The sequence below is a fragment of the Pipra filicauda genome, unplaced genomic scaffold (assembly GCF_003945595.2).
Source record: "Pipra filicauda isolate LSUMZ 115617 unplaced genomic scaffold, ASM394559v2 scaffold17_size4572894_pilon, whole genome shotgun sequence".
NCBI classification, from domain to species: Eukaryota; Metazoa; Chordata; class Aves; order Passeriformes; family Pipridae; genus Pipra; species Pipra filicauda.
Window position 1 is genome coordinate 949734 of NW_024104287.1, and position 26985 is coordinate 976718.

Here is a 26985-nt window from a genome sequence, read left to right on the forward strand (position 1 = left end):
TTGCCAGGATCATTTGTAACTCAATCTTCAACCACAGAATTTCCTTCTGCATCATAGCCTCTTTCTCTGAAGTAAATACTAAGCCAACACTGAATGGAAACACCAAGGTGATTTTTATCAACCTTTGGCAGGGATTGTCTTCAGTTTTGTGATTCAGGAAGATACAGAAATAGTTTTAAATTACCACAGCCAGATAAATTACCATGTACATAGATAAGAAAGGCTACAGAACATTTACAGAGATCGAGCTGATTGGAAGATTTTCCTAGCTGGCAGATTAGACAAGAGAGAGTAGAAATGCTCGTTTTCTACTGCATCACCTCCACAACATTCACCTTGATGAAAAATTCAATCCCGCAAGGTAATCAACAGTTTCAATTCCTGTGGATGTCAGCAGGAAGAGGTCCTTAGCATCTCACAACTTTGTGTCAAATGAAATTTCAAGCTACACACCACCAGCAGGATTCTATCAACAGCAACCTCCATGGTACAGAGTAACAAACCAACAAATATTTTTTCTTATTTCTCTTAGAACTTAAGCGCTATTCATTTCTAGTAAACAATTTCTCTCATACAGTCTACTTATCACATTATTTCCCTGAGTACTGACATTCTTGACATAAGGAATTTTATTTCCTTATTTCCTTATAAAATTGTTCACCTCAAACCAAGGGGGTCCAATATAACACTGACATAGTGCTCCAGCTACTGACTTACATGGAGTTATTCTAACATGTGCAAGTGTGAGAAGACACTTAAATGGTTTGACAATTACAAATGTGTTACCAAAGGTACTAGGTCGAGTATTATGAAGCTTGCCTACAAATTAATGATGTCCAAGGCTAGAAAAGTATGCCAAGGGTCACAATTTTTTAACAGAGAAGTTTCAGAATTCTCTTTCACAGCACACATGCAATACAACTAAAAATGAAGGCATGCTGTGTATGCATCCTCACAAAAACACAGACATCACACAACAAGGGATCTTATGAAATTGAAAACTTACCTGTCTCTCCTCTTCTTCCCCGCTTACCTCTTTTCCCCGGAGGACCTAAAAAGAAGATGGTGGATTGTAACTTTTTTCCTTGAAATTACATGAAGAATATAATTTTTTTGGATGTAAGGGTATAGAGTGATGTATTACACAAAGTTCAGAGACTTTGGCCGAGTAGGGGTAAAAGATAACCCGAATAAGATTTAGGAAGTTGGAGATAAATTTGACAGTTACGTTACCCACCACACCCTCTCTGAAAAAAGGCTGGGAGAAACTTTGGAGGTCATCCAGTTCATCCCTCTTTCTCTTGGAAAAAGCTAACCACATCTAAATTATAACTGCAACTTCCACAGGCATTCCCCCCCCTTCCCCAGTATTTCACTGTTTTGACAAGTGGAACATTTCTTTATGTCCAACTTGCTGCACTGAAGCCCATCAATGCATGTGCTTTCCACCATGAACTCCAGAGAAGAAACTGTCCCTTTTCTCAAAAAAGTCTTGGTATTCCTCAGAATTGCTGCACCACTCCTTCAATCACCTTAAACCAAATATATCATGGGACATTAAGTTTTATTCAATTATTCCCATATTAAGCCCAAAGATTAGTATTTATTTATAGGAGCAAATCCCCTGGAAAATGCTTTCGGTCTCTACCTGAAAACATGCAAAAGATGGAGAAAGTATCACCTGGCTTGCCATCCCCCAAAAACAACATTCAGCAACAGTGTATGTGTTGCCAGACACAGTCTAAGGTGCTTTGCCTCCAGTTTATGCTTTTTAGCCATAACACAATGGCCTAGTTACTGTATGCTTTTTGCTAAGAAATCTTTATTTCTCATTGTCCTTTCTCCCCAAATATCTATATGCTGCAACCAGTATCTGTTGCTAACTCTGAAGAAAAGGAAAAATCCTTTTTGTCCCTCATTTTTGCCTTCAGTATCATTTTCTAAACCTGCAGACATCAGATGTCAGACTGCAGACGCTTCCCCCTTCTTCCTGGTGACCTTGACGTGCTGTTCCTGAAAATACAAGGAAAGCACACTTGCACTTCTCCTTGTATAGCGTGGAGGAGAAGCAGCAGCTGCGGGGATGACACAGAGTACTGAAACACGGTTGCTCTGAAAAGAGAACCACAGGTGGGACTCTCAAACTTGTTGAAGGGAGGAAAGCACACGGGTGGAATTTCCAAAAGCAGCAACGCGTGCAGGACCACAAGTACCTCTGCTGTGGCTGTATCTCGCTGTTCGTAATAGATATTAGATGCACAGGTGTTTTTCTGCAAATAGTTAAGCAACTGTCTGATACTTTAAAAATCATCTGAACTGTTGTTCCAAAGCTTTTAAATAGCTTTGCATTATATATTTGCAGCAATCTGGCTTAAAAGATTAAGATACTGAAAAGCAACATGAGTGATACAATTTCAATATATATGGGAAACAGCATTTGTTTTCCAGGGAAATAAAATATTATTGATTTAAAAAGAAAGGAAGAAGGCAGAAGAAAGAAAGAAAAAAAAGAAAGAAAAAATAGAAAAGGAAAAAAGAAAAAGAAAGTAGAAAAGGAAAAAGAAAAAAAGGAAAAAGAAAAGGGAAAAAAGAAAAAAAAAAGAAAAAAGAAAAGCAGCTCTTGTCTTGAATGTAGAGAGGTTTATTCCTATCAGAGCATTATAAGTCTCACTAGAATTCTTCTTTTTTCTTCTGTTTTAGTAATTACAGTAGTGGCATAATACAACATAAGTTTAAGACAATATTATACAAAGCAAGAATGGTACAGGTTATTCATAATCAAAACCATACTTAACAAGACAAGAATATTTTGGTATTATGAAAAATAGCAAAAGTGTCACTTCTGTGTGGGGAGAACCTTGCAACTTCCTCCTGAAACGCTCCATCCTCTGCAAGATATCTATGGAAACTTCTTACACAGGAAATAGCATGTTACAAACATAAGTTCCTACACACACCTCTTCTCCCCCTCACCCCCCCAACTAATACTGAAACCTTTTAGAGTCCTTCTGCATGCACACAGCCCTTCAGTGGTCCCTCTGTGGAGATTTCCTGGGCTGTCCCCAAGCTCACAACACAGCCGTGCAGCAATATGGACTCAACAGAAACATGGATGTGCAGGAGAAAATTAAAAGGTTCTTTTCCAGGTAATGACATGTCATTCAGCATATAGCAAAAATATACTGCTAAACAGGGTGGTAATATTTTATTTTATTAAAATTTAACTATGCTGTAGGTGTGCCCACACACACACACACAGAAAGCTCTACTATCAAGTTTCCTTTTGAGAAAAGAACTTTGAAACGAAAAAACTTCAGCTACAGACCAGCAAAAGGCATCAAAGTCACTGACAGAAAACTGTGAGGGTCATTTCAAGCTATGAATTTTAGGAAGGAATGGAATTTGTCCAGCAAACCAGACATCCATAGAGCACTAAGTTGCCAGTTTAGTAGCTGTGCACAGTGACAGCAAAGAAGGGACTCCAGTTCAGCTCTCTTCTCAGACACCAAGTGCTGATCCCTTCTAAGTCATTATTCTAAGATTATCAGATTTAGATCTAAGTGTGAATCATCAGGGAAAATGGGTGTAATTATTGTATTTCCAAAGTAACCACATCACTGAGGATACAAAAAAAATTATTCTGGCCTTAGAGCATTAATCAAATCATACTACCACCCCTGACCATCAGATCAGCAGCTTTTAAAGGCCACCAAGTGATGTGCATCACTGCTCTCTCTCATTAAAAGTTGTTTTGATTTCTGCACTATCCAAGTCTCTGTCAAGGTGGTGGCATTTGCAAAACTCATAAGAATTGTGAGACGAGAGATTGATTTTGCAAATTTCTACAAGGTTTTGGTGACCATTTGAGGAAATAGTTTCTATATATTTATCTAATTATTTACTTTTTACCAATACAAACTAATTCATTTTAAACAGTTAATCACAGATGGTTTCAATTCACAGAAACACTAATGCTGACATTTATGGTCATCACTAGATGACCTACTACTTCATAAAGCACACGAGCTTTCATGTTTTCCTGAACAGGCTGCTTTCTCTAAATCTTAACTGCTAACATCATCTGTAGCTCCAAGAACTTTAAATTATCAAAACCCGGGCATTTTTCTATAAATATTAATTTTCCATCTGTCTGTAATTTGATAACTTTGCACTAATTGGAGGATTTGGTAGAGACTCATCACAGGCAAAGGAGCAGTGGATAAAGTTATACTGTCAAGTCCAGTGATTGTTACAGCTTGCACAAAATACTCAACATATGACACAACTACTCTGAACCTTTTTGCCTGGGGTAAAAGAAAATATCTCTATTCTAATAGTATCAGAAATGTCCATGCCAAATTGAATTTAATCCAGAGTATTTTAAGAGTATTTTTTTTGAATAATTTTCATATTAAAAATATAAAACTTAGAAATATAGAAGTTCAAATCTCAGTGGAGTAAGTTGGGTTCATAAAGATTAATGATACTGAGCAAGAAGCAAAAGCTAGTTTATAGTAGCCAACTTTGCCAACATACTGTTTTCCTAAGATGACTACATTTACCTACAGGTAGGGAGTAAAATGCTAGATCAGCTGGTTTTAATTTTTAACTTTGTTTAGTTTCAAAATATTTGAAATTATTTGTTTCTCCCAAAACCATTTATGGTCTAAGTTTTATGAAGAGAAAGCTTAAAAAGGATTTTTTTTTTTCATTCAAGTGTTTAAAAAATTAATGCCAGTGCTATTTCTCATATCTATGAAGGGAGTTCTGGAATTGAAAGAATTAAAAGTCAATTGAAACTAAAAGTCAATTAGTTATGTGAATTTATCTTCTTAAGCAAAAACTGCTCAAAAAGTTTTGCCTTTCTTACCTACCATAAGAGACTGACAAACCCCACAAATAAACAGAAAAAAATCCTCCCACCCCACACAAAATGGATGAAAACTCCTGTATTCTGTATTCACCTGTATTCACCTTGTTCTTTGTACTGATATATTTACAGCAAACAAATTCTACATTTCAAAGCAGCAGACTGAAAAAAAATGCATAAAATCCACCACATTTGGTGGATGAGACCTGGAGTCACTCAATCAAATGCTCTGCTGTTTGGTCATAAGCTTAGCTAGAAAGTCAAGTTTGTCCTAATTTTGTAAAGAATTACAGAGGCATTATCAAGTAAAAGGAAAAGGATTTACCCATCTTGGGTTATACCAAACTCCAAAAGCTATTCACTGTCACTGCAAGTAAGAGCTCCTACAGCACAATATGCACCAACCTAAGAATAAGAGCTCAGAATCCTGTTTCCTGTTTTACTGATTGCTCACATATAGTTTGACACATACATACAGCTACTGTTAAAGGTAAAGGAAACAAGCATTCCATGTGTACACAAGAAGAATAATATTTTCCTGGCTATTTCAAAGGACATCCATTTCACATAAAGTTTACAGCAACGTAAGATTTTGCTTGTCAAGTCAGAAAAATTAACTGACCCAATTACATTCTCAGAGTAAATCCTGAGCAACTGTATATAGTAGAAATAATTCAGTACCATCAGGCTGCCAACCTTGCTGAAATAATGTGATTAAAATATCTGGAAGTCTGCTGAACTATACCAACCAAGCCTCCAAAACTATCCTTTCTGATTCAGCTCTAACACTGGTAAAATAACTGCTATTGGTTGCATTTCAAGCTCCATCACCCCAAGCTGTCAATGGATCCATCTCTCTCCTCTCCACTTCCAAAGTACAACCCAGCCACCATCATTTTATCCCACTTCGCGCTTCTCCCTGTCAAAGAAACTCAGGCAGGACTTGCAGTACCATGCTGAACAGAGCCAACCCCTTGATGATCACAGGGAGAGGAGAGCTCCCCCAGCAAACTGACATCTCTCTGCTTTACAGCTGTAGGAGCACCAAAGCGACACTGCAGGCCAGCATTGCAGGTAGGCAGCAGAGCAGAGTGGCAGCCTTTGAGCCTAACACCTCCTCCTGGGAAATATGGATGCCATGAGCGGGGCAGCATGTGACTCCAGTTAATACTGCATGACCAAGTGCCTCATTCTGCTAGCCTGCTCCTGCCGGGATGGTCATCAGCTTCAGCAAACACACCGAAACATCCTGATGTGCTGAGCACTCACCCAATGGATGTCTGTCTGGGCAACGTGAGATTCAACAGGCACATCCATCCTCCCTTAGCATTGCCATCAAATCCATCCCAAGTAGGGAAGAATAGGAAGATTTCTATCCCCAAAGTTGAGCATGTTCTTATGCTGCATGGATCTATTCAAGGCTACTTCATCAGCCTTTTTTGCTCTTTCCTCTTTTCTCAGCTTTTTTAACTCCTGTAACACTTGGAGTCTTCTTTTCTCCCACTCTGCATAACCATTCCACCTGGTGTGTCAGTCTTCTCCTTTGTACTTCTGACTGTCTGGGACAGCCTGCCTGAATTTCCTACCTCATAAAATTGTCTATCTCATTTCGAACATCAGCTGGATAAATAGCATCCATTGTTTCTCACACAGTACATCATCTATTTGGCTCACCACGAAACAACATTGCATTGCAGGGCTTGGATACATGTCAGAGGCTATTATGCAACTTGGCTGAGGAAATGCCAAAATCAGTCTGTCTGATACCCACAGCAAAGAAACATGACCTCCCTAAGTCAGATTATTTGTACAATTTCTGCACATGCTAAATGCCATCTAAGTAGTGATATCTAGCCTAACACAATTTCACTAGTACCAGATACTACTAAGGAAGAATACCATTATCATCACTTGTAAAATAGTCAGAGCTCTGCACACATATATATATATTCACAGAACCCTAGAAAGGCCTGGGTTGGAAGGGACCTTAAAGATCATCTGATTCCAAACCCCCCACCATGAGCAGGGATGCCACCCAGTAGATCAGGTTGCTCAGGGCCCCATCCAGCCTGGCCTTGAACACTTCAAAGGAAGCAGCATCCACAGCTTCTCTGGGCAACCTGTTCCGCGATCCTCACAGTAAAGAATTTCTTCCTAACATTTAATCTAAATCTCCTGTCTTTTACTTTAAAACAGTTCCCTCTTGTCCCATTACTATCTGCCTACATAAAAAGTTGTTTTCCCTCTTTTTTATAAGCCCCCTTTAGGTACTGAAAGGCCACAATGAGGTCTTCTCAGGGCCTTCTCTTCTCCAGGTTGAACAACCACAACTCTCTCAGCCTGTCCTCTTAGGGGAGGAGCTCCAGCCCTCTAATCATCTTGGTGGCTCTCCTCTGGACTCACTTCAACAAGTCCACATCCTCATGCTGGGGGTCCCAGAGCTGGACGCAGTACTCCAGGTGGGGTCTCACGAGGGCAGCGTAGAGGGGCAGAGTCACCTCCCTTGCACTGCAGGCCAAGCTGCTTGCAATGCAGCCCAGAACACAGCTGGTGCTCTGGGCTGCGAGCGCACAGTTGGTTCATGTCCAGCTTTTCATCTACCAGAACCCCCAAGTCCTTCTCTGCAGAGAGCAGTCCTTCTCTGCTCTCAGTTCTCCCGGTCTAGTCTCATGTCTGGATTGCCCTGACCCAGGTGCAGCATCTTGCACTTGGACTTGTTGAACCTCATGAAGTTCTTGTGGGCCCACTTCTTAAGCCTATCCATGTCCCCCTGTATGGGATCCTGTCTGTTGTGTCATCTGTAAACTTGCTGAAGGTGTACTCAATCTTGCTGTTTGTGCCATTGATAAAGATATTAAAGAACATCAATCCCAGGACAGAGCTGCGAAGGTCAACACTTATCAACAGCCTCCACCTAGACATAGAGATTTGCCTGCAGTCTCAAGCTCTCACTCCAACGTGGCTCCTACAAGAGGAGCCAGTCCTGCAGAGCCTGGCAAGAAGCATCTCCCAGCCCTTGGGTTCTCAAGTACTTTCTCAAAAGCAGGTCCTCCTTTCAAGCACTGTCTGTACTCAGAACTTATTTCTATAATTTCTCTAAAGACAGCTCACTTCAATCTGCAAGTTTAACTCTTCTTCATCTTTCCCTCTAATATCACACTGGCTCACATTGAAATAAAGGGCAAAAATTTCTTATGCAAAACTTAATGTCTTCAACTATAAGGTAGAAGACAAGCCTTGATAAGAAATATGTACAAAAATTCAGTTCTTGGCTCTGGGTAACCACTGGACCCCTCTCTTGTTTTCCATCCAACATAGAAGTCCAAAGATATTTTCTTCCTGTAATAGTTGCAGTAGAGTGTTCACAGTAACCCTGGGTTTTTAGCATTCCCTAAACACTGCATAACTCCCACTTCTCTCTCCCTCCAGCTGCACTCCACACACACTTACGGACACATAAGTCTTCTGGCATGAACATATTTCACCTGTTTGGTCTTATTGAGATCCAGGCACTGAGAGTGTCTGAAGTCTCCACCAAGCCCACAGATAGTTGGGTTGAAGCTATCTGAGGGCTTTGCAAATGCTGCTGGTGCTGCTCCCTGGGACTAGATGTTTGAGTTCTTAAGGGAATAATATCCCCCTTTAGGTGTTCTGCTACCAGTTCCCATCCCAATCCGAAGACTGGGTTCATTAAACACTACATAAAATATCAGGTACATGTGTCTTCTATCAATGCCACAATATAAGGTGAGTTATGTGCTTTCTCCAGATACCACATATGACCTTATTAACACAGGTAATATGTCTGAGAGTAAGTTGTTCTGTCTACAAATCCTCCTCCCACCAGTTTTTTCTCTGTGTTTTTACATTATTTTTGTTTTCATGTTCTGTATGAGTGACCAGCAAAAGTGCAACCACTGGTTTACCTAAGAGAGCTACAGCATATTTTGCATTATTCTTCATCCCTATGTATGCTAATACTTTGGCCATATCTTTGGCCACAACTGCAGTTTTAGGAGGGCCTTCATTGACCTATTCATACATATATCACAACTTTACTGAATCATAGGAGCCTTGCGATGTATTACAGTCCCAAAATTTAATCATGCTGATATTTTCTCTCCTTCTTTTCTGTTCAGTAGTAGAGGACTGGGATAGAAAAGACTGCCGCTTCTGTGAACTCATTTTAGGAAGACTTAACAATGCAGAAGTTATAGGTTCTTGAACTTTGCATTTTTCACAGTACTGCATCACCACAGTGCTGTGGGAGAACATGTGTCCTGATGATATTTAAAATACTGTCAGAGGTGAAAATTCACATTTAAAAGGCAGCCAACAAAATTATGCATGTCAGATCCCAGTATTTGCGTCCAGATATAATTATGATCTGTTTTGCTAAAGCTGTCTGAAATAGATCCAAATACCCTGGGCTGAAAGAGTTTGCTGGTTCTTACAGGCTAAATTTTATTGGTAAGACTGCTAAACTATTTTAATGAATATATAACACTCCATGCCTACATGGTCATCTTTGCAAATGCAGAAATAGCTCCCATCACCTGGCTGACAAATATTGCTGAGGGACAGCTGAAGCATGTAGGGATAGCTATTCTATAATGCAAGGCATGAAAGCATTATCATTTCAACTGGCCATTCCATTGTATTATTACCATGGTATATCAATAGATGGCCCTATGATGCAAAAAGCATATGTCATATTGAGAAAAACTATTTAAGCTTCATTTAGCTTTTTCAGATATTAACGTAGATGAAATAAGGAATAAGGTATCAGAATTAGATTATTCTTCAGCCTCAACAGAACTTAAATTACTTTAGGAAGAAATCAGACACTTTTTGAGGACACACAGCCATACCAGATGGCTAAGTAACTACACAGTAGAACTGTGGTCATATAAAAGCAAAATCCTCAGAATGAGAAGTCCTTAAAACCTAATCATGCATTCACCTTTAGGAAGTCTCATTATATCTCAGTGTCAAAATTCTGCCATCAGGAAAATGACAAATGATAACAACATAACAACCATGTAAAGCATATTATCTTTATCAAATGCAGAGCTTAGAACATGCTAGGTCTCAAGTACACTTAGTCAAGATTTCCAAAAATGAATCAATCTTTCTCTACTATTTACACAATAACACCAGCTATAGGTCAGGACAGAGAAGTACTGGAGCATTTCAAGTAGTCTAGTTGAGAGATAGGAACTTTTCCATGTCAGTCAATACACTCCCTCACCCCAGTAAACGGCAGGTACCCTTCCATGCAGTAAGCACAGTGCAACCATCTATCCTGGCTGTGGCTTTCACATTACTTTTGTTGAGTTACACTCAGCCTGACTGATTTTTCATCTAAGCACATGGCCTTGCATGTGCATGGGAGACTTCGGTCATTCCTTTCTTTGAGGGTTCACTCTGACCTGAGGAAACCTATGACCTCAAACCTTCCTCAAGAAACCAAAGTGTATGTCTCTTCTCTCCTCAAGAAAAAAGGACATCTCTCCCACGTCACAGTGGGAGAATGAACACAGATTTAGATGTGTGGGCCACACCAGGGCTGAAATCCCTTCAACATGTTAGAATCGAAATGGCTTTTTCCATTTCCTCTCAAGTCCTATATCAATTTATTCCTTCTGCTACAACTTCACACCAGATTCATGATGTTCCTTTCCCTTCACATTTCATTTGATTTAGTTTGCTTGTTTTGCTTTTTAAAATGCATTCTTTCTCCTCGGTAGTCATATGGCTCTCAGCTGCCAGGCCCAGTACCCCAGCAACTAGGTGCAACAGTTGGAGAAAAGTCTTGCTCAAGCACCCACGTCAGGATTAGACACACTCTCAGTACTCTTGGGAGATGAAACACAGGCTGTTAGTTTTCCTTTGGGGCTTTTGCATTGGGATAGCTCACTTCAGTGCAAACATGGGCTGTGTTAAGCACATGAAAAGGATGATTTTTCCAAGGCTTATAACTTCATGAAATTTAAGTGTCATCTTTTCCCCACACATGACAACAGCAGAAGGTCATATAGACCTGATGTCACCCAAGGTTAAATTTCAATCTTTCACTCCAAATTACGGATATTTGAGATTTAATTCACAAAGAAAAGGTAAAGCCAGAATATGTTTCCTTTAACTTTCATTCTTGAACATCTGGTCCTGTTTACAAAGAAAAAACAACAGACTGCAGTTACTTTTTGGCAAAAAAGGTAAGCCACTGAAAACTGAGTCTCACAATGAAAAGGGAGAGGCAATGGTAACAGCGGCAGCTACTCACAACCCTTATCACAGTTAGTCACGTTATTTTCACTGGCAGTAATGAAAGTAAAATTACCTAAGGATCACTGATACAGTTTACTCTGAATGCTCATCACAGGATGGGAGTTTTGCTACAGTTTTCAACAAGCATTGATTCAAATTAATAGAAGTGCTTTCGAGTGACTACAGTCTTTTTCAGTTTTAGCGCCTTTTGTAAACCTGAAGTAATCTACCTTAACATATTTTTATAAGGTACTCAGCTTTTCCACATACTCTATTTTTTCTTCTCAGCTCAAGAACAAACCTAAAATCCAAAGTATTGACATAAACAAATGAAATTCCCATGACGTAATTAGTTATATCACTTTCATTTTATTCTAAAAACTTTCTCTGGAAAAGTCACTGAATAACCTTTCCAGATTTTTAAAGATGTGGAGTGACATCAATACTGTATTCAGTTAAAACTGTACAATACAAATGAAACAAATATTTAGCATCCTAGACTATCTCCACTTACATTGTGGAGTCCAGGTGTCTCCTCTTACTACAGATTTGATCCGCATGCTTAACTTTTAAGCCGTGATTGACAAGAGTTCGTGATTATGATGACAGATTAAAGTGTTCATTGAATTTAGAGGGGTTTTATTTCAGTTGTGACAGTAGTGTGCTGGGAGACAATGAAATACAATATCACAGGATTAAAGGCAGCACATAACTAGTCAGGCACTGGTACTGCAATCATCTTGGTCTCACACACATGCTGATCACCCATTTAAACATAAACCCCTACCCTGAGCAGTGCATATTCCTTTCAAAGTCTTGCTCACGTGCCTCCTCTCATTTCTAACATAATAAATATATCATCTGACGAGGAGCTTAGTGACAGCTGCACAAGTTAGTTCTAATTACAAAAAATAATAAGTGGTTTTAAAGGGTTCAATAAGTCTCTATTGCATAACAGCAGCAAAGCAGCACAATTTTTGCTTACAAGCAAAAGTAAATACATAAATAAAAACGGTGCTAGGACTGCCTTACTCCCAAACTCCAAATGTCAGTCTCTTCTGGATAATCTACAAAAACATTCCCTCTTTTGATGCACCATTGACCTATAGATGGGGAAAACAACAAACTGGACACAAATGCTTCAAAATATTTTGCCTGAATTAACACAGGAGGTACACAACTGCAAAAGACCAAAAATAATAAAAAGGAAGTAATACCTTCACTTTGGTTTATATCTTACAGCTGCCTGTGAACTTTAGCAGTGACACAAGTTCTGGTTCCTAAGGAGACACACATTCAACCTGACAGACACCAGTAAAATATTTTTATTATCTTGGGCTACATCCTGCTCCTTAAGTCTCGATTATTTCAAACAGCAAACTTCTCAGAAAAAAAAAAATCTTCAAAGAAAGTGCAATCTCCCATGCTTTAAACACTCTCATGAGACTACGCTCATGAAATATAGCAGCTTGTCTTTGATCTACTGGACATTACTTTAGGTTGAGATGTGAGTGCAGCGCATCATGACAATAAAAGAAGACTCCAGCAGATGCCAACAAACCAGAACTTGGATTATTCTTTCTGTACAAGTCTCTTTCATAATTTAAGAGGATAACCAACAGAAGTTGTACTAGGTCAGGCTCAGAGTAAGATTAAAGAATTAATGGATGAAAGTCTCTTATATTGCTATAGTGACTTGTTTCATTATATTTTTTCAACTGTTTTTAAGTGTCAAACATTTTCTAATATAAATGTAAATCCTAGTACATGTCCCACATATGGAGGACTCACAGAAAGAAGCACAAGAGAATGGATGCTCTCAGCTGCTTCTCTGTGACCAGCTGTATCTACGGTAGCTGGGAAACCATCCAACGCTGTAACACTGTCAGCCAACTGTAACCCCATGTTGAACTTAAAGAACTTAAGCCACTCTATTATTGCCTTTTCACAGGTGGAACCTGTGCCCTTTTCTCCTATCAAGATCTTTTTCGTGTCATAATAGAGACTCAAAAAATCTAATGACTGTTCATATTAATTTATATATATCATCCTTTATCTATACAAATAAAATGGACTAGCAGTACAAACAAGTAAAAAAATTCCATCTCAAGCAAAGCACATGGAGTTGATCTATCATTTTAGACTGCCAGACACACAAATATACACTCAGAGTCAAGTACACACACAAAAGAGCTTTCTACTTTAAGGCAACTCCAGAGGGCCTTATCAGCTTTGACTGAGGCAAATCTTCCTCTGAAGCTACAGGGCTTTTACATGGACATGTGCTGAATTTAGAAGAAACAACTTGAGATTTGGCACGGTTTCAAAGAAAAAAACAATGTAATGGATATTTTTCATAATATATTACAGAACTAGGTGTCCTCTAGCATACAATAGTTTAACATGCTGCTGTCTAAATAAGGTAATAAGTAACACACAGATTATACATAACCTGTTATTATTTATGCAGGAAGATTAGGTGAAAACTTTATTCACACTATTTTCAAAGAGTGAAGTAAAGACATTAACAATGTTTTTTACATAAGTAATACTAGCACAGAGTCAAAGCTGGTACTTAAATCAATCAAGTTAATTAAATTCATAGATAGCACAGGATACTTTTCTAATTGTGTCCCTACAAGAATGAGTATAAGCCAGTTGCAAAGAAAACATATCTCACTGTCAACAGGGCTATCTGCTTTTGGTCTTCCATCTACAAAACACAACTTTAGCTTTCTACAACTAGTAAGTAGCACTAACATTTGGAGTGAAATTATAGTAATTCATAACAAGCTTGGAAACAGAGAGCTTCTTACCTACAAGTCAAGCTGCAAGGAGCCTGACATGTTCTGTGTGCGGAACTATTGAAAATCCTGCCCTGAGCATCACAATAGAACCTTCAGGGAGCTGACCATAATGGAAGGCTGTTCCTCGTACAGATGTTTGAGCAAGAGTTACATTCTTAACCTGCCCAGATGTGACATATGCAATGTGTCACAAATGGAATAAACCACTTTTTACAAACATCTTTCTTAGTGAAACTGGACAGCATGACCTAACACAGCCTCAAAAGAATGGGATGTTGAAAAGCACTAGGCTCTGTATCACATCTAAAATGCTGTCTAGAGTTAATAAATTTATATAGTGCTGTACTTAAAATATCCTGAGAGTAGAATATACAAGTAGTTAAACATTAGCACTTTGCGATGACTAAGTGTTGCATTTTACTAGAGGCAGGGAAAAGCTATATTCATCATATAATGGGAAGTTATATTTGTAACCTCTGTCAAGGTTAGCATTAATCAAAGAATCTTCTTTTAAAGTTTAAACTTCAAGGACTGTCTGAATCAGGAAGTGAGTCATCCTCATACCCCCTTACAGTTACAACTATATCCTAGCAAGGGCTGCAGACCTGCTAAAAGTGTCCAGTGTTCTTCTTGTGAAAACATCTGTGCAAATCTCTCAGGCAGGAAAAAAAAAGTCTACAGCTTTACTTAGATCCCAAAATCAGTGATATGAACTCATATGTTCCTGAACAAAATACAAACTTGGCAATGATCTTTGGAACAAGTTATAGTTTGCATATAAACTTACTTGGCAAGACAGACAGCAGGGTATTGGAATAATTTCTCTTGGATAAAGGCACAGACTAACTCCTCGATGTCACTCATGAGCAAGCATGCTTGGGTCTGGTAATATTTCTCAGATGTTACTACAGGGTCATGACCATCTGCTGAATATCAAAGCCCAAACATCACCGCCAAATTAAGGCTACAATATCAACCCTTGTTAAAGTGATAGTGAATGCAATCAGCAAAAGCCTATCCAAACTGAAAAGACATTGGAAAGTCACCTGTTTACTGTGGCCTTTCAAATACAGGTACAAAGCAGACAGTGCTAAATGCACAAACACACACAGCAAAGGAAGCAAGGTTTAGCAGACCTAGAGGAGGCAGCCCCTTTCTGTGGTCTACAAAAGGCCAAATTTGAAAACCTACCATCAGGCAAGTCATACACAAATAAAAGACCAAAAAGCCAATATTAACCACGTTATTACAAAGTTTAGCAATTTCACTATAACACGGTAAGAAATTCCGAGAAGCAAAGGATTTTTACTGCTGTTATTTGCAATTCCTCACACAACCTGTTGGTGAGAGCAAACAATTCATGTTGCCCAAGTTAACAACTAAAAACAATTAGGAAAAAAAACCCACAAATTTCATTATTAGTGAATATGAGTCTCTAGTCTAGGCCCATACGATAACAAATGTAGGAACAACTTAAAATTAGGGTAACGTTTACTTACATTAGATAAAGGCAGACCTTTAGCTATCAATCTATCCTTTTGAAAGATTTTATTAATTCCTGTGCAAAAGAACATTCACTCAGATACTGGTGCAATGCTAGGCATGTACCATTAAAGTTGCTCTTTGGATGAGGAGAGATGGGAATAGGGCAACAGGGTCACTTAAGAGGCTCAGCAGGAGTTTGATAGGGGCAGCCTATTCACTCTTAAGCTCTTGAAACTGTTGCTCAGTTCACTACAGAGAGTGTTTTGACAGACAAGATACTGAGCCATGTAGCGATTATCTATTAAAACAAAACATTTGGTGGGGAAACGGAGGAGGAAGAGAATCTCTTTGGGGATGTCAGTGTCACAATATCCAAAGAAGCAGATTGTTTCTTCACTTACAGAACAATCAGTAAATGCAACAAGCACCCTATGATCAAACCTTGATTTTGATTATTCAGGCTTTCACAAAGATTTTCCTGCTTTACCTCTTCTAATGTATAACAAGACATAAGCAAACTTTCCTCTGAAAATAAAACCCAACAAAGGCAAAAGCCACCAAAAAAAAGTGTTGCTGGTTGGTTCAGAAGGTCTCTGAACCAAATTTCATTTGATTCATAAGTCTGATACTCTCTTTGGCCTTGCCTAAAGCCTGTCTAAAATGAATTACAGACAAGGCATGTTCTCCATTGAACCTTAGCTCCCCCAGTTTTGAAATACAGTTAAGGTAATGAACACATGAGGTTGGCTAGGACTTTTAGCGTAACATCTACTCCCTTTCAGTCTATTTAATAAAGGCTGTTTTTCAATGACAGAGTATAAACCCCTCTTCCTTTCTCCTCCCAAGCTACAAACTTTCCAGCACCACATTACAAACTGCATATGCTAAATACACAGGCTATAACAATTTCCTCTGTAAAGCACTTGAGAATCTACAGAACAAAATGTTTAAGTAAGAACCAGTTACTGGTAGTAGCACCATTACTAGCAGTGCCACTGGTACACTGTCCATCTTAAATAAGACAGAACTAATGTTCTGAAGTATAATAATATAACTTTCACCATTCAACACACAGAAGAGTTACGTAAGGTAAAAACAGATACTTTTGATGTTAAAAAAAATACTGAGACAACAAACTAATAAGTAGTTGCCTCATTTATCAGACTGCCACGCATAACAAAAATTTCTTATTGCCTCTGAAGAGTTTTGCTATAGATGTCATGGCTATTAAGTAATGTATTTCTTCTTCATAATCAGGAAGTGTGCATCCCAAGTTTTTTATGCTAAAGTATGCAAGTGTATGCAATCTATGTAAATACTTAAGAAGAACAGCTTAGGGTAGTAAAGTTATTTGAAATCAGGTTATTACTTTTTCTTGAAGAAACAGACTGAATACGGAAAACACTTTGCTAGCACTAGTAAAATTGCAGGTACGTGGAGCTTTTGGAAATCTTCATGTATTTATATTCTCTGGCTAATACAGATTTTTCACAGCAGGACCAGCAGGGGATTAATGAAATTACCTTCCAGCATCTTCTAAATTGCATAAACAATTCTAAGAGTTTGCTCAGTGTTGTCTCCCAGACAGAGAATCTATCGTACAGAAAATCAAGATGTACTGAATTATCACTGGTACCCAAGACATTTGCTCAGCATGCAATGTAAAATCTTGATCACTATGTTTTGCATACATCAGAGAGCTGAAAACTTCAGTCATGACTATGAAAGCATCTTTGCTCCAATAAGAAGTTTTGCACCGAATAGATAGAACAGGGTAGAAAATACTAGGCAGGAGTACAAAGTGCTCTCTCACTACAGTAAAGGTGTAAGTATTTTCCTGTTCCTCCCTCTTCCTGAAATCTAAACAATTGTCAGAGCCTCCTGCATCCAGCATCAACTCATACTCCAGATCAGTCTGCTTTCTGAACTACCTCATTCTTGCTTCCTACCCAGTGCAGAAGCATCTTCCAGATACTTCTTTGCTTTCCAGGAGACCTAAGGGTCTACATCAAGGCAGTCTTCACAGCCCACTTCCACAAAGAATAAAAATGCTAGCCAGTCTTCCAAAGTTACATCAATAATTTTTCCATGTCATGAGACTCTCAACACATCCCATAGCAGTACAGTGCACAGGTATCACACCTTTTTTACATAATTAACTTTCCAACCTCAAGATGCTGTCATGTATATAAATTACAAAAAGAGTTACAGTCTTCTTAACTCATGTTCGCATCTTATAGAACATCACAAGTAACTGTCAGTTTGTCACCTTAATTGCCATAGCATATGTTGAAAACTTCCTTCAGCTAATACCTGCCTGAAGAATGGAATTTTTTATAAAAGGACATAATATGTAGTGTTGGGAATTAATAGTTCTTTGTTGGGGTTTTTTATTAAAGTAATAAAAATCTGACAAGCACATAATCATTATTTCGTAATCTTTGCATCAACACAGCAACAAAGCATTCTAAGGATTATACGAAAACTCTTAAAGGAGTTTTTCTCAGAAAACACAAAACCTCAGTTTCGAAGCCTAAAGAGACTGACAATAGAAATGGTACTTAATTTAGAATCCTGCTGCATATGTGAATATTCTGAAACTTTTTAGTACCTCTAATATCTTTGCACTGATTTCCTATTTTCCTCCTATCCAGATTCACTCGTTTTGGCTCTCGGAATCACATCATCACCACATGAACTGGAAAAATATAGAATCTAAAACTAAAACATGAATCACTCAGTATTTACAGTTGCTATGCTTTGCACATGAAGACAGGATATTTACTATCAGTTCTTAGATTGGCCACCTACTGCAAAATCTTAGTCAAGTAACATTAAAAGCATCTAACCCACTTTCTATTTTCCAGTGCGGATTGACTCTACTTCTGCTAATATCCAAACTATTATATTAGAGATTAAATGTTCTGTATTCACAAATCATAATAATCTGAATCTGAAATGTTTATTTAATAGGATTATCATGTACGAGAAAATATTACATTACTATGTTTATTACTATTTCTGTCAGTGCAGGGTCAACACCTATGGATCTAGAATGTTCATACTATTAATACACTACTCCATATGTCAGGCCTGAAAATACTTAGCTCCTCACAGTATTGTGGGTACTTCTCAAATGAAAATGTACAATTCTACTCTACCACAGCAGACAATACAGCAGTCTCTAGTATGGGTTTCAAGTCCAACCTTGCAATGATGGTATTAAGAAATATATACTGGTATTTACCGGATCTAAACAAAAACCTCAAAGTTGACCAAAAAAAATCCTCAAAAAAAACCCCAAAAAATCAACCAGTAAGAGCAGATTTTCTTTTTTCAATAATAAAATATTTTTAAAGACATTTTTCAATTATTTCAAGGTGATGACTTACTTCTCAAAACTAACTCCTGCTACTAAGAGGGATCATACATCAAGCACTGCAAGAGCTTTAAAAGGCCAAATCTAAACACGTCTACTCCAGAGCAATAGTTTGTATCAGCCCAGACAGCTATGCATATTTTCACATCAGTGACTTACCATTATCCCTACAGGAGGTGTAACTGTTTTAGTAGTCAGCTATCTTCTTCAGGAGTTCATGCCAACTCTACAACAGCCACGTGCAAACTTGCAGACTGGGATTTTATTCCTGTCCAAAGCAATGAACTCTAAAGACATCTGCAGCTGGGCATAATGCCCACACTGGTACAATTACAATGCTATGTCAGCTTCTCATTGTTTAAGGTGATGGATTTCATATCTGGGCACATTATCATGCCAGAGTCAATGGTATTTTTTTCTTGGAAGCAAGCTGGAATGGCATAGGACTGTGCCAATTTCGAAGTACTGTAATGTGTTTCTATAGCCTTTTTCATAGGTCATATTATAAAGCAATTTCTATTGTGTACTCTGCCAGCACTTTATCCTGAACAGGTGCTTCACAAACTTACAGACTGTTACAGTGCAATCTATTTGAGAAAATCAAGATATGAACAGCCAACCCCCTTGACAAAACAGCAACAATAGCATGCAAGTAGAATGGCACATTAAGTTTAACAGGCCCCTCAATAGGATCCCACCTCATTTATTAGATCAAGGATCACGAATTACATTGACAAGGGCAAAAGACCTTTAAATTTTAAAACAATACACAAAAGTAATTCTCAGCAATAGTTCCCAGTTGTATTCACAACTGGAGAGAAGCCTTTTGGCTTCCAAATATCGTCTTGTTGCTCAGCCACCACAGAATGTAGTGTGATCCAAGATGTTTTCCCAAGGCTTACTCCTATTAATGCAACACTAACAAAATACAATACATTTGGTACCATTACATACTTGAACTTACAGACTCTGAATAAGGTTTGTAATACTCCATACAACAGACAAAAGGACTCTGAACATTAAGTAGCTGCTTGCAGTGTCTTCATCACTTACAGACAGTGGAACTGAGTGCACTCTCAGCAAGTCTGCAGGTCACACAACCTCAATGGTGCAATTGAGACGCCTGACGGACTAGATGCCATCCAGAGGAACCTGGATGGACTTGAGAACTGGGTCCCTGGGAACCTCATAAGGTTCAACAAGACCAAGTGCAAGGCTCCTTGCTCTCGCAAAACGTCCCTTTCAACCACAATGGTTCTATGATTCTATGAAATGTACAGCATCTTGCCTGGTTCACAAAATAAGGAAAACAACTAATATAGAGTATTCTAGAAAACAGTCCTGGGTAAAGAGCAAGAAAGAATTTACTCTGTGCCTCCCATCCCAACCAAAATCTACTGTTTAAATATGATTCACTATGGAACTATTCATAAATATTAAGACCATAACAGATGTACATTGTACATTAGCTACTGTACATGCAAATTTGCCCTGATGAAGAAACACCAATTCTTGTAGGAAAAAAATAATTATGTGCTGTCATACAAAAAAAAAAAATCCACCAAAATTACTTTATATAAATATCTTTTTAGAAAAAAAATATACGTTTCCACAAATATAGCTACTTACAAACAGCTTTGAAACAGTTATTTCAAACTTAAGCACATAAGAAGCTGCCAATATTTTGAAAAGCCATAAAGAGAGAACTTTCCATTACAGACACAGTTCACAGGGATACATTGTCAGGCAATAAAATCACCTGAAAAGGTTCACAATGAGACAAGAGGATGCTTTCTCTTCCTTTTCAAAGGTCTGCAGAATGCAATACAAACAAACCCTAAAAATTGCTAAGTGGGCTACCTTTACAAAGTCTTCACTGCAGACCATCCATGTAATGTGCTGTTAAAACACACTGAGGCCAGAATATTCTGGAAAGAAGACAATGCCAGATTCATATTTCATTTCTACTTTGTGATTCTAGGCTGCAGGAACACCTCTCCAGACCTCAGGTACAACCATCCCACACTCTGGATGACGCTGGTAAATATGACGTGTGCAAAGCAGCTTGAGATATTTGATCAACACACTGGAAAAGAGCAAACTAGTTCTTCGTCTCCCACTCCACGCTTGGAAATCCAGTTTTAGCAGAACAGTACAGAAAATCACAGTATCTTCATGAAACTTTTAAGGAGCTAGTAAAAAGCCCCATCGGAATTTTTCAGGCACCTACAGAGCACTATGAGTGCCACAAACACATTCAGTCACAGGTCCAGTGGAACAGTATGTTGCGTTGTGTTGGTCAGCAGGGGTTGAGGCAAGAAAAGGGTTATCAGACAGTGAGTAATGGAACACCTGCTGTCGTCTATAGTCAGCTTTGAGTCCAGGCTACAGAGTTCCATCACTGACAGCATCAGAGTGTAAGTAATGCTGCAGGCCAAACATGGACCTGTCTGTCAACCTCCTGGTGTTTGGACAAAATGTCCTGAGAAGCTGATGTAGTAGCAACATTCAAGAAATGCAGGAATCATGGCTAGATCCCAGAAACTCAGCAATGGCATTAGTGATTCATGCTGTGGGTATTATTCTTAAATTCTATGGAACCTTTCAGTGTATGAGTCACATACACGGAGTCAATATGGTCCCTCAGGACTACTCAAAACCTTCCTCACTTTTAAAGCTTTTCAACACTGAAAAGAATTAGAACTGATATCTCTAAATCAAACCATCAGTTCCAACAAAAGTGTTGCGAAACATCCAGACATGCTTTCTGAGTAATACCAGTCTGAGCCACTGCCACATGCTGATCCAGTGCATTACTCTGGATCCAGCTTCCAAGCTATCATTTGCACAGGTGCAGGACAGGACTCCAGACTAAATGGAAACAACTTAAGTGCTGCTCATTTGTCACGTACAGGATTTGTGGTTAAGACCTAGAGGCCCTCTTGTCTACTTTGCCTCCTCAGCATCTGAAAGGAAGTAAAGGAAAACATTTATACAGGCTTACGGACAAGGATTACAAGAGCTGGATACAGAGTCACACTAAAATCAAAAGGCTGAATTTTCTCTCTTCCCTTAGTACATTACAGGAGAAAAAAAATTCTAGTAATGACTTTGAGAGTTACCCTTTGAATCTGAATCTGCATTTCTGACTCTTTCTAAAGTCAGTTTTATTCTAGAAAATTTTCTACCAATTTTAAAGATATGTTATGTTTTCTTGAATATGATCTGCAAGATTTCTGGTACCTACTGCATCGGTACATTCTGCAAAAAGGTCAAACAGTTGTTTCCTAAATCACTGTAAATATCAAAAACCTGACAATCAGTAGAAATATGTAAAAATGCTTCTTTACCATAGTTCAATATTTATACAAAATATTTATACAGAATTATCTATTATATGTTTATATTGGGTTAGGAAAAAGATAGGCATACTGTGGTGGTCAGATCATTATTATACACTTAGAATGAATGAATGAAGTCTCTGCCATTAAGCAAGAAGGTGCCTGAGAAACCGACTTTATAGGCTGGTAGTACAGTGATAGTCAGCACTGAAAGATACTATTTTGCTTTCTAGAAAGAATTTCAGCCAAATGCCACTGAATCAGTAGCTACTGCTCTTCTCTCTACCTGCTACTGCAGGTTCTTCAGCCAATTTACACTTGCTGTCTACCTAAAAGGAATAGACTTAAAATCACTAAAAAAACCCTCCAAATTTATCTAAGTCACTGAAAACCACAAAACTAGCTTTCAGTGTCAGCCTTTAAGTAAAAGAATAGCTTTTTAGGCACCCTTTCACCTTGCTCAATCACTGGAGAAGTACTATATTTCAGGCAGACATTTGAGAAGAAAAAAGCTTCTAGAAAACAGCTGTGAAAATCCAATTTCTAACCACTCAATTACTTGAGCTCTGTGGTTCCTTTCCACATGAGGACAAAGAGGTCAAAATGGATGGAATGGTGAGATGAGAACCACCAATGGGTCATACAGAATACTCCCTTTATTACCATATTGATAACTACAGGGCACCTATACTATCAAATAGGTGGCTGCAAACCACGCCTTACTGTGGGGCCACCATGGCTCTCCAGTTAATATTCTGCCCAGAATTCTTATTTACATAATACACAACACCTGGTGGAACGTACCCAAGGCACTGCCTAAATGAATGAGATTTGACTAAACCTGTCCAGCTCAAACTGACTAGATTAATCCAGCATGTGCTGGATAACAAAGCTAATATTTCTTATATCACTTACAGGTGGGCGGTGATAGAAACCACAGCAGAAACCACTATTTAGCCTTAAGAAAGGAGGAAGTCAGGGAGATTGGCCTGGGGCTAGATGACTGTGCCAATGACCTAATGTAGTCCCTGGGCAGGCAGAGTGGTCAGAGGGGAAAAATGAAATACATGGATTTCAGGCACCCCACAGAAGCTGCAATCTGATGAGAACAACTGCTACATGTAGTAGCTGAGCTGTGATCCACAAACCTTGCACATCACCAGGCTGAGTCAGTGTCCCATTCCCCCAACCATCCGACAGGTCTGAAATGTAGGACTGAGGCTCTCATTTGTGATATACATGCCTGTTTGTAGAACAGGAATCACTACTGATCCACTGTATCTGTCCTGACAGAAAAATACATTATAGACTATATGTCAACATGCGGCATGATTCTCTTCCAGCAGCCACCTGACTGATCTCCCATGACTACTTCAGTGGGTAGCAAATTAGTGCATTACTAACTATGGTAATATGAAGACTCAGATCTGCTTCAGAACAGTTCTTAGAAGAATTAAGAAACCAGGGAAAAAATAAAAATAGTATTTAAATTACCTCATGAAAAACCACGCAGATGAAGTCTGCAACACACAAACATCATGGTTTTTTTTGGAAAGGCTAATAACAAAAAATCTTACAGAAAATGCAAAGTTCTGCACCTCACATCTGAAAATATGCCAGGTGTATGCTCTTAAAAACAGAAATTTCCTTTAAATGACAGAAATCACTAGTGGAGAAAGAATGTTCTTAAGCTAAATGATTTCTCTTGAACAAGAAAGCCTTTTTGCAGTTATATAAAGCAAGCATTCTAGACAGACAAGGAAAACAGACATAGGAGTGTTGTCAAGCTTTTTCCAAGATTTAGTCATTTGATAAAGCCTTTGATAATTTATTCATGAATGTTTAATCTGTAGCTTTAATCTTCAAACGGCTTCCTAACTAACAGATTTACTTTATTTCTCTTCCATATCCTTCCCCCACATAATTACTTTTTAGTTTTCCAAACGATTTTCTGTATTGATTACCCCAGCAAGGAATATGTCCATCATCCAAACTTTACTATGCTCATCAGAAATTATAGAAAACTAGCGGTGGAAAAGACCTCCCTCATCTTTGTTCATTTAAGAGTAAATTAAAGGGTACATTTCTGGCATATGTGGCAACCACTAAAAGATAGTAACCCATTTTGTAGTGGGTTTCTGTGGCTGGGTTTTGGTAGCAGAGGGGCTACAGGGGTGGCTTCTATTAGAAACTGCTAGAAGCTTCCCCTGTCCCATGGAGCCAATGCCAGCCGGCTCCAAGACGGGCTTCCTGCCACTGGCAAGCCAATTAGGAATGACAGTAACGCCTCCGTGATAACATATTTAAGAACAGAAGGTTGTTGCGCAGAAAAAATTCTGGCCAGGGAAGAGAGGAATAAGAACATGGGAATAACAACGTAGACACCAAGGTCAGAGCGGAAGGAGGGGCAGAAGGTGCTCCAGGTGCTGGAACTGAGGCCCTGCAGCCCGTGGTGCAGCCCATGGTGGAGCAGCTGTGCCCCTGCAGCCCATGGAGGACCATCGGGGTGCAGAGACCCACCTGCAGCCCATGGAGGAGCCCATGCTGGAGCAGGTGGATATCTGAAGGAGGCTGTGACCCTGTGAGAGGCCCAAGATGGAGCAGGGTCCTGCTGGGGACCTGCAGCCTGTGGAGAAAGGAGCCCACACTGGAGCAGACTTTTCCTGGGTAAGATTTGTGGCCCCTGTGGGGGATTCACACCGGTACGGCTCATTCCTGAAGGACTGTAGACTGTACTCAGTGCAGAAGTGACCCACAGGACAGTAGTTTCATGAAGAACTGTTGCCCAAGGGATGGACTCATGCCAGAGAGGTCCATCAAGGACTGTCTCCCATGGGAGGGACCCCATGGGAGCAGGGGAAGGACTCCTCTCCCTGAGTAGTGGCAGAAACAACTGACTGTAATCCCCATTCTTTGTCTCCCTGTGCCGCTGGGGGGGAGAGCATGAAAGGAAGGAAGGGTGGGGGGAAGGTGTTTTTAAGATTATTTTACTCCTCAATCTTTTGCTCTGATCCTGTTAGTAATAAACTTAAGTAATATCCCCACTTAGAGTCTTGTTTTGCCTGTGAAGGTAATCAGTAAGTGACCTCTCCCAGCTCTTATCTCAACTCATGAATCCTTAGCTGGATTTTTTTCTCTCCTCTGTCCAGTTGCAAAGGGGAGTGAGAAAGTGGCTTTAGTGGGTACCTGGCATCCAGCCAGGGTCAACCCACTACAACCTTCCAACTACTGAAACGTAAGTGAACACTTTCCTTCATCTCTAGTGTACCGTGTTACCATAGTGGTAATTTATTCATAAGTGTTACAAAGAAATACTTTCCTTGTCGCTTTCAATTAAAATACTAATACTTTAGTTTGAATGTCCAGAAGAATATAGTAGATTGAAATTATAGTTGAAAGTTTATTTTCTCAATCAACATCATCTGATCTTATAAAACTAACCGCACTCAAATCAGTGATTATTTTGGGTTAAGAATGAAGTACTGGTGATGAAGGCAAAAGGATACAGATGGACACAGAACAGGACTTCCCAAGCCCAGGAAAAACAATGCTTATGGTATTCTTGAAGTATCTTTTGTAAGGATAAACACAAATACTAGCCAAAAAAACCCCCAAACAACATCAACATACCAAAAAACACACAACACAAAAAAACGCCAAGAATATAAAAGCCTTCTGTAAATGCACTGCCCAGTGTGTAGAATCATTTCCTGATTTGTTAATGTTGTGGCTGGAAAAAAGAATTCGTCAATTCCAGTGTATATTTATAAGAGCCTTAGAACAACATGAAGAGCTTTCATGTCCTTTCCGAGGTCAACAAATTATTGTAGGGTCAACTGGGTCAACTTTTCACAGCCTAAGTATAATATGTAGAAAAATACTGCATATTTTGTAACAAATGGCAATTCTTTAGCTAAAACAGTCATTTAACCAATTTCATGCTTTAGAAATTGATGAAGTTGGAATAGTTACAGTCTCTAACAGGCTGATGCATTTCAACACTTACCTTGTGTTGGTAAGGTCTGGGCTGTCACTGGGCTTGCATGTACAAAGTAGAGTAAAAGATTTTCCAAGGACTACACCCTGCTTTGAACATCTTGGATCAGAAACAAGCCCCAAATCCGAACACTTGCTAACAGAAACACTGAAAGCTCATGAACACTTCATGGTATGGAGAGACCTGGTATTTATTTAGGTGCCCAAATATAGAACAAAGAACATAATGTCTCGGAATATTACTTACTGACACAGACCCTTCACCTAGATGTCAACAGCGTATAAAGAGGAAATTTGGATATCAGTTACATTCCTGTACTTCAAAAACACCTCTTGATGTCAACCTCTGTAAAAATCAGGAGTCAAATGTGAAGAAGAGATTAGGCACTGATCCATATAGTTATGGAAACATAACTATATTTGGCAAACTACTTGATTAGAAGGTGACTTATATTAGGATAAAAGCACCAAACCCAAAACTTCCATACCTAGAGATTTTTTAAAAAATGCACAACAAATACTACATTTTTGAAAACATACTTTTTTCATTTTATGACTCTCCTTTTACATATTACTATATCCCAAGTTCTAAATATTTTTTTAATAATAAGGTAATCCAGATATCCACATTGTTTTCAGATATTTTCATGTTACGTATAACATTCCTTTATAAAATTTACAGTGTGGATTTCCGTAGTCTGGACCTCAACTTCTTTCCCATTCCAGACCAAAAAGAAAAAGGTGATAAAAAGCTCTTAATACTAATGATATCTATATATTCTGGTTTTCCTGAGGGTAAGGGGTTCACTGAATTTGCTGGAATGAAAGGATTTGATG

At 38.8% G+C, this 26985-nt stretch overlaps 1 protein-coding gene across 2 annotated transcripts in view; it reads right to left on the bottom strand.

Moving 5' to 3' along the window:
- Positions 1 to 26985, bottom strand: part of COL25A1 (collagen type XXV alpha 1 chain) — a 316696-nt gene that overhangs the window by 155229 nt on the left and 134482 nt on the right. For both annotated transcript variants that reach the window (XM_027736368.2, XM_039379895.1), the window contains exon 3: positions 1007 to 1051. In XM_027736368.2, coding sequence (XP_027592169.1) covers positions 1007 to 1051 — 45 coding nt within the window. The remainder of the gene's footprint in view (positions 1 to 1006; positions 1052 to 26985) is intronic.